The sequence below is a fragment of the Staurois parvus genome, unplaced genomic scaffold (genome assembly GCF_062004578.1).
Source record: "Staurois parvus isolate SC_StPar_1 unplaced genomic scaffold, SC_StPar_1.0 ptg000177l, whole genome shotgun sequence".
Classification (NCBI taxonomy): domain Eukaryota; kingdom Metazoa; phylum Chordata; class Amphibia; order Anura; family Ranidae; genus Staurois; species Staurois parvus.
The window spans coordinates 6,534,060-6,550,571 of NW_028317973.1; the positions used below are offsets into that span (position 1 = coordinate 6,534,060).

Here is a 16,512-nt window from a genome sequence, read left to right on the forward strand (position 1 = left end):
TTGGTTTTATCTGCAAGAAGCCCCCGCAAAGTCCCACTGTAGAAAAAAAAGAAGTGCTGAAGAGGTTACAATTTGCCAAAGAGCACATTGACTGGCCTAAAGAGAAATGGCGCAACATTTTGTGGACTGATGAAAGTAAGATTGTTCTTTTTGGGTCTAGTGGCCGGAGACAGTTTGTCAGACGACCCCCAAACACTGAATTCAAGCCACAGTACACTGTGAAGACAGTGAAGCATGGTTGCACAAGCATCATGATATGGGGATGTTTCTCATACTGCGGTGTTGGGCCTATTTATCGCATACCAGGGATCATGGATCAGTTTGAATACATCAGAATACTTGAAGAGGTCATGCTGCCTTATGCTGAAGAGGAAATTCCCTTGAAATGGGTGTTCCAACAAGACAATGACCCCAAAACACACCAGTAAACGTGCAACATATTGGTTCAAGACCAACAAGATTGATGTTATGGAGTGGCCAGCCCAATCCCCGGATCTTAATCCAATAGAAAACTTGTGGAGTGACATCAAAAATGCAGTTTCTGAGGCAAAACCAAGAAAATGACGAACTGTGGAATGTAGTCCAATCATCCTGGGCTGGAATACCTGTTCACAGGTGCCAGAAGTTGGTTGACTCCATGCAACACAGATGTACAGCAGTTCTCAGAAACAGTGCTTATACAACTAAATATTAATTAAGTGATTCAAAGGAAAGCAAAATCTTCAAACATTTTTCAGTTTATATAGTGAATGTTTGAGTTTGTAAAGAAGAATACAAACACTGCTATTTTTTTGATCAGTCTAATATTCACTTTTCTTCAATTTTTTTAGAGGAACAACACAAATTTGATATATTTTTCTTCATGTTTTGATTTGGAACAGAATGTGTAGCGTTCCTAATGCATTTGTGTGTATGGAAATAAAAGCTATTAGAAGGATTTTGAGTTTTATTCACTTTTTTCAACACACTGCTATTATTTTGAACACAACTGTATATCATTCAAATGGTGCTAAAACAGGCTGTAAAAGTTTGTAAACTTATTCATAAATATTGAAATGTCCTTTGTGCAAAGGTATCAACTGAAAGAGTGCCTATGATTGGCACATGTAATTTATCCGTGATGAACAATGGTGCAGGAACTTGACGGATGTACACTCACCAGACCAAAAGTATTAATGCGCATGTGTTATAAAACATGGGTTATAAAACATCACACATCTGGGGGTGCAGCGGTATGCCGGCAGCTACGGGCTTAGGTCATACAGCTCCATCCATCAGGGTGGGTGTCTGGTGGTCCTGGGGAGGAATTAGCTCAGCCACAGGAGCCAGAAAGGTGCTTATAGTGTAGTATTTTTATTATAATGATCACAAGTAACATAAAAAGTATCCACATGGAGTAGTAAAAAGTAGTTCGTAAAATAAAGTACCAAGATGGCTGCCGCTCCTCGGTAGCGGCGGCGTGATGTCAGCAATAGGGCTCCACCCAACGCGTTTTGTCTAATAACACGTCCTCAGGGGTACACCCATTGCTGACATCTCAAAATAGTCATTTTATATAGCCCACAAGGCTTGTGAGGTGACAGCAGCCATCTGGCCAGAGTCCGAGCCAAGTTGAATAACGGCCATTTTTTTTTTTTGAAGATGTTAATGCATTGTTATTAGGGCACTTGTGTAGACAGAGTCAGAGCTGTTCACGATCGTGCAAAGCAGGCAGGATATCTTATAAATACTAAAAGCGAGGAAAACAAGAAAAAATGGGGATACAAATGCAAAATGTTGGTATTTGAAGTAACATAGAAATATGTAATTAAAACTTTAGTGTAAATTGAAAAACGTGATTCAAAGAGTATATTATGCTGATACTAGAAATGTCATATCTGACCTAAAACGACCCCAAATGTAAAAATCTTATAAATGTATATGCCAGCACATGATAAATAATAGAATAATAGAACCATATGAGGAGTGATCTATGATTATATAAAAAATTCCGGTACAAAGAGGCCACATAAGAATATACAAGGATAAAAGTCAGAACATGCATAAAATAGGACTGTATGACCCTAGGAAATAATTAAAATAAAAATCCTGGTATAAAAATGTATAGAAATATTATATAACAAATTATAAAAAATATACATGTGTGAATGATCCCGAGTCATCAATAATAGCTAGATAAAAAATTAATAAAAATAATAATTTGGATTCATGCCTTGCGAGATACATAAAAAGCCAGACTCATCCAATTCACCACATCTGCCACCCCCCTCTGCCAATCCCTTCACTGGCTCCCGATTGCCCAACGCATTAAATTCAAATTACTAACTCTGACATACAAAGCCATTCACAACGCTGCCCCAAACTACCTAACCGACCTGATACCCAAATACCACCCTACCCGTAATCTTCGCTCCTCACAAGACCTCCTACTCTCTAGCTCCCTGGTCTCCTCCTCCCATGCCTGACTGCAGGACTTCTCCAGGATTTCCCCCATCCTCTGGAACTCCCTACCCCAATCCGTCAGACTGTCACCTACCCTCCTCACCTTCAGGCGTACCCTGAAAACCCGTCTCTTCAGGGAAGCCTACCCCACCCTCACCTAACAACCGATCTCCTCCACTCCTCCTACCACTCCATCCCCCACAGCCACTTCCTCCTGTACCACTATCCCCTCCCTCTTAGATTGTAAGCTCGAAAGAGCAGGGCCCTCGAACCCCTTGTGTATTGTATTGTACTGTATTGTCTCATGTTCTGTCCCCCTCGCTAATGTACAGCGCTGTGCAACCACCACTCCACCAACTGAAAATTTAGACAGTACAGTGCTGTACAAAGATAAAAGGGAATGAGAAGTACTCTTAATGCATTTGGATATTGATAAAGGTCTTATTACACAGCTCAATGGCTCAAGCTGACATTTACACACACACAGCTAACGATATCTAATAAAACATGTAGAGTAGATCTAAATTTAAAACGTGTATTTAAGAAAATACATACTAAACCATCATACATTCCTTTTAAAGTCCAACTGAACTCTTGAAAAGTTATTATGATAATGCTACCAAGCTGCATATACAGTAATAAATAGGGGTTTCTTTCACTTTATTTACACCAGTAAGTGCAGTAGCAGGCATTAAAATACCCTGCGCAGGCAGCACATTGGACAGATGGTTAGCAGCTATTTCACAGAAAGCTGCAGTTTTCACTCCAGTGGTCTGACACCTCTGAACACTGCTTCAATCAACAGCACTGCTCCCCGTGGACAAACATTTCCTATACAGAATTCACTCATTGAACAACAAAAAAAAACGTCACAACTGAAAAGTAGTAATTTGAGACTTTATTCCAGGATCACATTACAATACAATTATCAGCCACCTACAAGGTGATACAAGGCACTTTATTATTTAGTTCAGGTGTAAGTAGGTTTGGTGAATCCATAACAAACATGGTCTATGGCAAGAAAGACTATACATGAGTTTTGTGCAAAGTGCCACTATGTGAACATGTGACTAGATAACATTACAGTACATGGACAGTTCTGTTTTATTTGTGCTGCAGACCGAATGATCCCAGACATGGCACTTTCTAAAAGGAAAATGATATCCCTTACGTTGAGCTATAAAGATCCATTACAGTGTCTGGTTTTCCGTTTTTAGCTCAATAACAATACACACCTACAATAAATGAAAACTCAAAATTCAGCTGAAAACAACTGTAATGGTTGATCTACCAAGAAAAATAAATTCACACAAAGAATGGATGAACCAGACAGACTAGCCGTACAAAATGTCCCCCTATTACCCTAACCAGCATAACCTCATTGGACTTTTTTATCCATGATGAATTGCTGGCCCCAGCTCTTAGCTTATGTGGTGGTGAAACATACATGAACAAAATATCTACTGGAGACATCGATGTCTATCTGAGAATTATACAGCCAGAATTTATTCACTTATGGAGGATCAGACCCTCCAAAAAGATTTTCTTTACACCCCTGATGCACATAAAGCTGTTAAAGCACAAGGTAGGTGGTCACTGCAGTCACAAAACGGGAATGTTGGAATGCTCAGCTATTTTCAACCTGTCCAACTTTAGTTGAATTTCATACAGTGTTTGTGCTGGTCATCCCTTGCAGTTGCTTCATTCCATGCCATGAGGGAGGTGTACTAAAACTGGAGCACTTAGAATCTGGTGCAGCTGTGCATAGTAACCAATCAGCTTCTAACTTCACTTTTAAAAAAAATAAATGCACATCTTTTTGCAGGTAAAAAGAATAAATGTGCATTTATTTATTTATTTTACTTGGAGCCTGTAAAGCATTGCATTCACGATCAGCAGATCTTGGATGCAATGCAGGACTCCTGCAGACTTGTCAGTGTATCTGTCTGCTTGTGCCTTGTACAGGCAGGTAGATACACACAGACAGGAAAAAACAATCAACTAATAGAGCTCTCAACAGAGCCGTGGTAGTTCCAGGAGAACAATAAGCTGACAGCCGCAAAGACTGTTGGTAATTGTTGTTTCCCATTCACAGAACTCTGAATGAATGATGTAGCAGGGCGGGTGGAGCACAGCCACAAAGACTATTGGTACTTGTAGCTTCCTTTTCACAGAACTCTGAATAAATGATGTGGCAGGGCGGGTGGAGCCCAGCACAGCCACAAAGACTGTTGGTACCTGTAGTTTCCCATTCACAGAACGCTGAATAAATGATGTGGCAGGGCGGGTGGAGCCCAGCAAAGCTGCGTACATTTTAAGATTAGTGACAGCTAGTGGAGGGAGAAGATCCCCCGCTAGCTGTCACTAGCTGCAGCAGAGAGGGCACCGGCTGCGGGAATATTTTACATGTTCCACCCAAAGGTGAACTTTCAGCTTGTTCAATTAAGCTTCTTAAGAGCTGCACCAGATTTTGTACAGACCAATCTTAGTAAATCTCCCCCAATGTCTAACTGTTGTATGAAGGTGCTTAAATGTTTAAAAATTATGTTTATCATTGCTAAATGCATTATCTACTTAGATCCAAACTACCACCACAATAATTTGTTTTTCCTTTGGATAGTGCAGGGAAAGGTTAGAGCCTCTGTTGGATTTTTATCACTTTCTGCATCCCCACTGTGGAGATTTCTCCTCACTCCGTCTACATAAAGGAAGTGATTACCATTCACTCTCCAACAGCAAGGGATTCAGGTTGTCTACTCTGCCCTCTCTGTATCCCTTTAGGAGAGATTCCCCAAACATCACGTGCAGTTACCGGGGCCAGAAAGTCCCAAACCATCCTTATTCTATTTAAAACTAAATACTTTGGCTGTAGTTGGGCTTTAATTTGTTAACAATATAAAACATTGCTCTTCAACAGCTCTAATGTTATCTTATCTTGAAATGACATACAGTCACACAAGGTACGTTTGTTGAATATTCACAGTGACTGGATTACAAAAAAAAAAAAAAATTATATTAGATTAGTCCAACATAAAATACGAATTCAAGGAACTTTAATAAAAATTAGAAAAAGAAAAAACGGTAATCGCATTATTTAAACACTTGAACATCACATAGAAGAATACTAAGTGCACTTGCTTACACCTTCTGATGGTGTACCTATAAGTTTCCAATGCATGCCTATATTGAATTCTGATAAACTACCAAGTAAGAGTGCCTAGAATATGTCTGCATCGATGGTACTTTCCAGCAGGCAGGACTAAATACTTTTATTAGTGGTTGTTACGGGTTCACAATGGACATATAGCTACTGAATTTAGAGATTATCATGCATTGGTAGGGAGTTTATTATTCAGTGCTCAAAAAAATAGGACTTTTGTACTCACTGTAAAATCCTTTACTCTACATTCATTGGAGGACACAGCTCTGCTTCGGATACCCACCAGCCGGTGATTGTCTGAAGCAGAGCTGTGTCTTCCAATGAACGAAATTGTGTATTTCTTTCCTGGGACATCAATGTTCTAACTAATCAAAAACATCCATATGAGGGTCAGTCCATCTGGACACCCCAAGCTGGTACTGTAGCTCAGCAAGTTTTAGTTGAGGGTCAAACACAAGTTTTAAAGGTCAAGTCCTGAGTAATAAGTATTGGTGGGTTAGCTTTCACCTCAGCTAATCTAAGCCAGCATACTGAGCAATCTGAGAAAACAGACATTTAAAGCAGAACTAAACCCTCCGATCCTTTTCAAGCTGCCAATAGCCTCTGTTTAATCTGCAACTGCCATGATGCTGCACATGTGATCATTTATGACTCCAGCCATTTGATGGTTTGACAGTATGGTTGAGAGCACAAGCAAATGTGACAGCAGTCCCAGCATGCTGGGAATTTAACTGTTTTCTGAAGCCGGTAAATCAATGGGTTTAGTTCCGCTTTAAGACTGGAAGGGGTTTCCTTTCTTTTACAGAAAGTAGAAACTGCCTTGGGGGTCATGCACACAGGAACATTCCTCTCTATGGTGTAAATAAACTGGCATACTTTGGTGTTCAGGAGCCTCTAGTGCTGCGTGAACTGGTAGATGTGCACAGATGCAAGTCCCTGAATGCAGACAATCAGCAGTCAGACACTTACATCTGTGCGAATGTGCCACTATATGCAAGCAGTGGTGTGTACCCGCGTATAGCCACCTTCAACCATTCAAGTCTACAGGTGGTTGTACGCAGAACCTGGGGCTCCCGACCACCAAATTATGCCAGTTTATTTACACTGTAAGGAGCAATGTGCCCGTGTGAATGAGTTCTTCTGTAAGTTTCCAGTGCTATAAGTAGGCACAAAAGAAAAAAAAAAAAAACAAGCAATACAGTATAAATTTCACTAATAAGTTACAAAATGCCCATTTCAGTGGTTATCTTATCAGTGTACAGGAAATCAAATAAAGTATAAAGCAGGGGTGCCTGAAATTTGTCACCTAAAGGATAACTGAATGAAAGCAACTCATTTTGCTACATTATCATGTGAAGTGTGTGTACAGCATTAGGTTCCATGCATATCCCATGAAGCCTAAATTCCAATTTAGAAATGAAGGGCCAGCAGCATCTTCAGCCCTAAACTTGCCATACACAAATGAAGGAAAATCAACAGAGAAAAAATCAACAGAATCCTTCATCCATAGTAAACAGCATGGATGGAGGAATATGCAATACCCAAACCGTGGCTGCATCTGATTGAATGCAGCCATGGCTCAGCCAATACATTTCTACCAAGCTACTTTTATTACTCTATCGAGTTTTGTCTAGCCATGTGGTGCTGACAGGGAGACCCGCGGCTTAAAGTTTGGCCAATTTAGCAAAAATTGTCCAAATCAGATTCATGTATGACCAGTTTTAGCAACCAGAAAGTGGATCTGGGCTCCTTACCACTGTCAGATCTCAGAATGATGCCAGGAGGTGAGGTCAGTGCTGAGTAATTTTCTCTCACTGTATGCTGGAGGAAGATAGGTGTAAGGAAGCCACTTCCATCTTTACTAAAAAAAAAAAAAAAAAAGGACCCCACAAGCCAGACAGTACTAAACTGACATTTATATGTTTTATGAGGCATGTGCTGAGCAACTGCCCTAATCCTGTACATCTGTTATATGTGAAGACAGTATATTTTCTGTGAAACTGCAGTTATCATTTAGATGAGATGACAAAAGCAGGAACAATGACAACATCCAACCTGCAGTGTACGATTAGACTACAAACCAGCAACAGTCATGTTTCAGGCCCTGGGGGAAAGAGGACTTGGATACAGAGTCTAGACATGTTTTAGGACAGGAGTGTGATAACAAATAAATAGCAGATAAGATAAACATTGTCACAAATCTCCTGCTAAAGCAGCCATACGCTGGAAGTGGAGATTCAAATGACCTGGATTGCACTGGATCAGCTGAAATGTGGCCATTTTATGGACTGTTACCTTACAAAAAAACCATTATATTCATCACTCTGTATAGAACATATTGAAGCAAAGTGATGTTTGTTTAGAGGCTAAAGCTTCATTGATTGCTCCCTTACAGGCAAAAATTAACTGCAAGTCCAAGGACTGAGCTTTAAAACTGGCAAATAACAAAAGGTCAGTGTTGTGTCTGTCAGAGGGCTGATTCTCCGACTCTCTGTCTTTGAGTGTAGTCAGCGAGATTCCTGTACTGTTCCCTGCTGCAGTCATGTAAAGCCATCAGCTGCAGCAGGAAGTGTGAGACTCCATGTAAGGAGGTGGGTAGACGTAGGAACCATGCAGAAATACTTCTCTATTGACATCCCAATCTACTAAGTCTGTGAATGACTAAAAGCACCATCATCCACTCATTTAACAACCTGTTTGGAGAACTGGTAAGATTTCGCCAGCACCTAAAAACCTGATAAAAAGAATTATCATTGCCTGAATATATAGATGTTATTATTACCATTATGACTTTATTCATGTAATAAAAAGGATACTACAGCTAGAAAGAACTTTTTTTTTTTTTAAATAATGAACACAAAATGACTTCCTATAAATACCCTGATTGCTATTAATAGAAATGAAAGGTTAGGTTTCCCCTAATACTGGAACATTTATTTATTATTTGTTTATTTCAGGTACTTATATAGCGCCGTCGGTTTACGCAGCGTTTTACATATATATTGTACATTCACATCAGTCCCTAACCCTCAAGGGGTGTACAATCTAAGGTCCCTAACTCACATTCATACATACACACATTAGGGACAATTTAGACAGGATCCAATTAACCTACCAGCATGTCTTTGGAGTGTGGGAGGAAACCGAAGCACCCGGAGGAAACCCACACAGGCACAGGGAGAACATGTTAATATTATTGAAACAAGGCAAGAACCTGAATAAAATCGGTTTCGAAATTATAATAAATATGGCTCTCTTTTTATGAATAGCCCTTTACAAGGCGAGAAGATTGAAGTACTCAACACCAGTAGTCCAGGGCTGACATTGACAACCATTGCCAGCTCTCAGCCAACCACCTTGTTGATCTATAATGAGCAAGGATTCGTGCCAAACGCATCGAATGTCATAGAGCTGCTTTTTGTGTCAGCTGACAGACATGGTGGTATCCTGTGTTTTCTTCTGGAACCTCCATTCTTCATAGTCACAAAAAGGTCAGCTGACAGCCTATGGCAGCAGTCGAAGTCTGCCCAGGACTGTTGCTGTGAATACAGATCTCATGATACCCTCATGAGAAAGGTCTTGCACAAATGTCAGACAGAAACGTTCAGTATTGTATCTGACAATTGTTTTCAGCAGCACCTGTAAGTGTGAGCTCTGTGGCCCAGCCACATCAGACACTATTCCTTCCCTTGTTGAGTAGGTGGTGCTGTCTGTCATCTGTCTTAAAAACTCTGCCTGTTAGCTGATATTTTTGATACTCAGGTTTACTATCACTTTAAAGCATTGATGACCCAAAAGTATACCGGGAATTATACAATAACGTTTGCCATATTTTATGTGCAAGCAAGTAGATCTAAACCTTAACTGAATGACATTTATAGTACTATATCCCTATTAATAATGAAAAATTGTGTTTTATTTTAGAAAATACTGATTTTTTTTTTTTTTTATCATTATTGCATCTCATAGCTGCTGATCTTCTTCAGTCTTTTTCAGACACCTCCTGTTCACATGCATGAGCCCTAACACTGGCTGCACAATGAAAGGCCATGCCTGTGCAACAAATGTCAGCACAACCGTTTTAGTCCACTCTAGAAACACATGTGACAGGTTAAAAAGAGCATTTGAGAGATAGCAGAGCATTGTTACCCTATAACAGGAAGTGTCTGAACAAGAAACGTCATGGCAGGATTACCAGGTATTCCAATGGAAGCTGAAGATGTAAAAAGATTAAAACCAACTTCTTAAATGACATCAACATGGTAAAGCTTATATGAAATTTGAGTTATTGGGATTAGAGCTACCTTTGCTTAGACTCAGCCTGTCATCAGCTTTGGGCTGGCCTATACATTATAAAATCTTCTTATACAATTTTCCTTTAAAATTACCAAACCCATATAATATGAAGTGAAACCTAAACACTTTCAATTTGTATGCAATCAGCCAGGCCCTTGCACTACATAGATGAAGGTAAATCTAAAGGAAACTGAACTAAAAAAATTGTATAATGTATGGCCAGCTTAAGGCGGATTCAGCAAGATTAAATGTAAACAAAATTTAACCTATAATAATAAGTACGACATGGTTGGTTTGTCAACAAGAACAATGACAAACAGAAGCATGTCAGATCTGTCACAGTAGCAGAGCAAAGATGCATACACACAAGAAAAATGTGCAGTGATGAATTTCTACAGTTATTACATAGCACTTATTTACTAAATAAATTATGCACTTTACCCTGAATTAGGAGGAAAAAAAAAAAAGGAACAACAAGTACCTTGCATACTGGGCATACAAAATGATCATCAAAAAATACCTGTTCCTTAAAAAGCTACAAAAGTAAATGTAATAAAAAGCAGTCTATGTGCCATCCTGCTGCGTTGGCTCCGTGGAACCGTTTTGGAGAGTACCGCCCACAGAAAGGTAGTTCTGGCTATTAGTGCCCAGGTGAACCGTTTATCTGTTTGGCACTGGAAGGCATTTCCGTGAGATATAGGCAGTCTAGGAAGGCTTTGGAAATCTCCGTCACCATAGACCTGTCAGGTATTGTTTGTGCCATTCCATATATGGCACCCTATAAACAAAACACAAGCAAACATGAATGTAATCTCAAGGACAAATAAATATTCCTACTTATACTTTACAAACTAAACCTCTTAAACCCAAAATGGCTTACTTTGGAAAAACTAGCACTCAACTATGTAATACAGCACCTGTACAGTAATTACCTTGAGATCATTGCTAAAGAATGTGTTCAGTTATGTGGGATTGTACATTCTAATTGTACTTAAAAAAAATAAATAAATAAAATATGCAGATGTCATTTTGGAAGAGACAACATACTGCCAAGAAAAGGGAATGTAGGCTCAGATTTTGATAGAGCCCCTTAAGCCATGCTTGTCCATTCTCTAAAAGTCCAACTGCAGGATACCTTAAAATTCTCCCTTGCAATGAGGCTGTCTGCATTTCAAGGATTAACTGCTTGTTTAGGTCTTTGGGGCATTGGAAAAGAAGGTTTCACTTACCTGAACCTCTGCCCTGCTAGACTGATTCCCACAGTGTCTTCTCCCCTATGCTCCAGCAGACTAAAGTCTTGACATCATCAAGACTTATACAGGTTCCACAGCCCTGCACTGGGCATGAACATGCCTAGGGACTGTCCACCAACAGAACATATGGGAGCATCATCTGCTGGAGCAGCAGAGGAGTGGGTAAGTAAAGCTGCTTACACAGATGTCTATGCAAATCGCACAAAAAGTAGTGCATGTACTGCTTTAGAAAATCGGTACGGCTCCGACCGAGTTGGAACCACACTGATTTGACCGATGTAATTGTGGACAATAGGGTGAGACTTGGCATAGGATTTGCAAGTTGCATGGCATGCAAATCGCAGCCAGTGTGACTGGGGTGTAAACTTCCCACAAAACTTACAATTAAGTTCTGTATAGACTAGCACAGGGCTTGAAAAAGCAGCTCACCCACTCACCAAATGAGAGGAGAATTTCCTCTGTGGCGAGCACAGATGAAGCATGGAGCAACTGCACATGCCTCATTGTGAAGCCGAGTTCTGGTTTACAACTTCCGGTTTACCCAGCATTGCAATTACAGTGGCAGTGCCGCTGAGGGGACACGTGCAGAAGAGGTCCGCTCTCCTATGCTGAGAGGAGACACCCTCTCCACCGCCACGGGGGACTCGAGGCCCGCTCTCCACCGCCTTGGGGGACACGAGGCCCGCTCTCCACCGCCTTGGGGGACACGAGGCCAGCTCTCCACCGCCTTGGGGGACACGAGTAAGGTATGTGCCTGGCTAGTAGGTCTGGACTTGAAATTTTAAGTCCCTGGACTAGCGTACAAAACCATAATTACAAATGCAAAGTCCACATTTCTTTTCCTCTGCCCACCCACTGAAAGAAGAGTGCATTTTTGTGATGTCAAATAATAAAACAGCCATTGAATATAGTTTATCTTCAACGACAAGCAGAAAAACACTACATATTTGTATAAAGGAAGAGATTTACTAAAACTAGAGCACTCTGAATCTGCTGCATCTGTGCCAATCAGGTTCTAACTTAAGCTTGTTCAATCAAGCTTTGGCAATAAAATCTGGAAGCCGATTGGTTTATATCCAGAGTTGCACCACATTTTGCACTTTCCAGTTTTAGTAAATAACCCCAATGCTTCTAATGCGATATTAATAAGAGAAGTCTAAAATAATTAACAGAATAATAGTTACCACTCCAGTGGTTTTGGCTCCAGGGTCTTTCATTATCACGGCAACAGACTCCTGAATGTCTTTCACAAAAAGCTGTGCAACTCCAGGCTTTGTATGAAGCAGTGTGAGACATATATGAATGCTGTCATAAAAAAAAAAGCAAATGAAGACTATCACAGTGGTTCCAACCACCTGAAATACTTGTTGCTGGGAATTCTTCAATTCTGGTACCTGTATAACCAACCAGTTCAAGCACATGGCTAGAGTGAAGAACGTTTGGTTTCTGTAGGCCCCTTACTGCTTTTTGTAGTAAAATGATCTTTTTAAAAAGAACTAGTCTGAATATAGGCCTATGGGTTTGAATATCAAAATATGCTTTAACCCATTAATTACTTCAATACTGGGCATGTTTACCCCCTTCCCGCCCAGGCCAATTTTCAGCTTTCACCACTTTGAATGACAATTGTGCGGTTCTGCAAGACTGTACCCAAGCTAAATTTGTATTTTTTGCTGAATAAAGGAAAATAGACTAACAATTTTGAAAAAAAAAGGTTACAGTTTCTCTTAGTTTCTAAAATTTAGCAAATAAATAAATTGCTCTTCATAAATTTAGGCCATTTCTTTGGTGAAAATAAACCAAATCAATGTATATTATTTAGTCTAGAGGAAAGTTCTAGAGTCCACAAACTATTGTATATGTCTGTATATGTCTGAAAATTGATCAATCCTGATGCATTGATGGTCTATCTCATTTCTTGAGGTCCAAAAATGTCAGAATAGTAAAGATACCCCCAAATTACCCCTTTTTGGAAAGTAGACAGTCCAAGGTATTTAGTAAGAGGCATGGCGAGGTTTTTTAAGTTTTTTTGCCATAATTTTGTGAAAATTAAGAAATTGTTTTTTTTTTCACAATTATTTAAATATTTTTAACATACTGTCACCAGTGAAGTACAGCGCCGTCATAACTGGCGTGACCAGGGACACTGATAGGTGACGGTACAAAAAGTAACTGCTTGCCCTCCACCCCCCCTTCCTGTCTGGCGCTGCGGTACTTTAACTGACAATTGCCCAGTCATGCAACACTGTACATACATTAAATTTGTCATTTTTTTCCCACAAATAGAGCTTTCTTTCGCTGGTGTTTGATCACCTTTGCAGTTCTTATTTTTTGCGCTTAACAAAAAGAAAAAAAAAATACATTTTGGGGAAAAACACCCAATATTTTTTACTTTTTTGCTATGAAACATCCAATAAGAGAAAAAAAAAATAAAATGTCTTCATAAATTTAGGCCAAAATTTATTCTACTATAGGGCTTTACTAAAAAAAATCCCAATAAGTGTATAGTAATTGTTTCACAGTTATAGTGTCTACAAATGGACTGACACTGTACTAATGACACTGGGCAGGAAGGGGTTAACCAAAGGGTTACCTGTGTGCTGTTTTACTTGGGAGACAAGCTTCTACTGCAGATTTTTTTATATTACAGTCCTGAGTAGCTATAACACGCTGAAGGGAAGAGTGGAGTGCTACATTTTTAATTCTTCCACATGTATGGCTGTTAAGCTGGGTGTTAACTAGCAGAATTTTAGTCAAGATTTTTCGTTTGTTCAGTATCTAACTATTATTGAGGTCAATCTGAATTTTTTTTAGAACCATACTCACAAGAAAATTCAAAGAGGCAGGATGGAACTTTTTTCTCAAATGAACTTCTAACATTGTATTTTATTTTTGCATAAAGTCCATTCATTCCAAAATCAAATGTTAAAAGCAAACAAAAATGTGTTTAAATACTTTGGAACACTATTCGTTAAGTCACTGAACATACTTAGAATTTTTGGACAAATTTTTGTTTGAAAGTCTACTAGTGTATACATAGCTTAACCACCTGCGGACTGTCTACCCACAATATACTGTGGATGGGCGGCCTGTGCAGGCAAAATGACGTTACAAGAACGTCGTTGCATGCTGACAAGTTTAGGATGTGCGCATGTGCACCCCCTGCCAACACCAATTGTGATTGTACACAGCGGGAGTCTGTCAGCGAGTCCCAGCCAATGATTCATTGCCAGGAGCTGCTGATCAGCTGTGCGCAATCACAGCCCAGAGCTCTGTGTTGACATTAAATACAGGGCTCTGTGCAGAGGGATCGATCTCACGGTTTCTCATCCCTGAGAAACAAATAGATCATTTAGTAAAAGCAGCACACTTTACACATATTACACATTTAACCCTCTGATCACCCTAGATGTTAACCCCTTCTTAGTATCATTAGTACAGTGATTGGTATATTATCACTGATCACTGTATTGGTGTCACTGGAGATATCAGTGGCAGTCAGCTCCCCTCAGCGTCAGTTTGTGTCAGACTGCCAGCTGCACAGTCACCATTATTAGTATAAAATAAATAACAATTCAAGTATACACACACACAAAATAGCAAACCAATTAATATACACATATTGGGATTTTTTTTTTTTTTCTCATCAAAGACATGTAGCAGAATACATTTTGACCAAAATTTATAAAGAAATTAGATTTTTAAAATTTGTTATTGGATAGGTTTTATAGCAGAAAGCAAAAAATACTGTAATTTTTTTTCAAAATTTTTGGTCTTTTTTCATTTATATCGCAAAACATTAAAAAAACCGAGTGGTTATCAAATACCACCAAAGGAAAGCTCTATTTGTCTGAAAAAAGTGATATCAATTTCAACTGGTTGCAGCGTTGCATGACCGCACAATTACCAGTTAAAATAGCACAGTGCCATATAGCAAAAAATTGCCTGGTTATGAATCTTCTGGAGCTTAAGTGGTTAAGAAGCATGGTGACCTTATCTGCAGAAGGGTTTTTGTTGCATTACACTGAAGTTATGACAAAGCTGTATAGTTCATTTCAGCACATGAAGGCAAGGAATCTAATAGATTTCTTTTTAATTGATGTTAATATTCCTCAGTATTTTAAATAGTGGAATTCAGGACTCGGCACGGGAAAACAGGAAGCCAAATGACGTAGTTAAGATAGAAGTATATGTGTTTAAAATTGGAGTGCATCACATATAACCAGATTTTAAAAACATACTGACCTAGATGGAAACTGAAGAGTATTCAAGTTCCAGCCCTTAGCTGTCAAAGAGTTGGATAAGCGATAAATGTCAAATTCATCTGAACCCAGTGCAATAACAGACACCTCTGGATTCCCAAAAATAAAGATTTCCTTGATCTTTTGCAACCTTCAAAGATATAAACAAATCAGATGACAACATTAGGTTAAATACTAACACCTATCATTGAAGATAACCAAACAAAAAACACTTATGACCCACTACTAGCTGAGAGAAGTAAATAAGACAACAAAACACATAAGTAGCCAAGAACTGCAAGACTATTTGCAAATCAATCACACACAGTTCTGTTACAAAAAGTGGATCTATGCAGCATTGTATTGGCAAAACTTTTAAAGAATAAAAAAATAAATACTCCGCCAAATGAAAAAACAGGTTATCAGATTTAAATAAGGAGCAGATGTAATCACAGAATTCTATAAAACCAGTAAATCCTTTACTTACGGAAAAAAAAAAAAATAGATGACAGGCTTATAAAAAGGAGAGTGATGAGCATTCCTGCATTTCATGAATGACACAAAGAATATATGCACATGTAACACTGCATTGTCCATCAGACAACAGATGGCGCTATTCACTTCCCATTGTAAATAACACCCTTCTTTATTTCTGCTCACAAAGATGACAGTACTCTTGTCTTTTCCTTTCTCTCCAGAAGGGGGCAGCTAAATATTTCCAGGTATCATCCAGTATCAGCATCTACTTCCAGGCCTGCAGAATGTTTTAATAGATTTAACCTATAAAAACAGGCTTTTTTTTTATAGTGCATGCATAGCCACTTTTTTTTCTTGTTTAGATCTTTTGTTTTAGATAGAATAGAGAAGTACTAGGGCCACTATCATGTTTTTTTTTCTCCTTGGGAAAATTCTCTCATTCTAATTGTTCTGGTTACCATTTTGAGAAATGGATGGGAATTTCAATATGTTACAGTTGTCACCAGAACAGGTGAGAGGAATTCTCCAAAAATGGTGACACCTGTTCTAGTTCTAGTCTTAGAGGGGATTTTCTTTCTCTTCTTGTTGAGTCTCTGAGACAGGAAATATACAGATATAGTTGAACTGTCTACTATATCTGAGT

The 16,512-nt window shown here is 39.1% G+C and overlaps 1 protein-coding gene across 1 annotated transcript in view; it reads right to left on the reverse strand.

Moving 5' to 3' along the window:
* Nucleotides 1–3,322: 3,322 nt before the first annotated feature.
* The window catches only part of SGPL1 (sphingosine-1-phosphate lyase 1), an 85,150-nt gene continuing 71,960 nt past the window's right edge, over nt 3,323–16,512 (reverse strand). The window contains exons 12-14 of the mRNA XM_089677107.1: nt 15,397–15,543; nt 12,336–12,456; nt 3,323–10,676 (exon numbers count right to left, since the gene is read on the reverse strand). Of these exons, the coding sequence (XP_089533233.1) occupies nt 10,539–10,676; nt 12,336–12,456; nt 15,397–15,543 (406 nt within the window). The 3' untranslated portion in view covers nt 3,323–10,538. The remainder of the gene's footprint in view (nt 10,677–12,335; nt 12,457–15,396; nt 15,544–16,512) is intronic.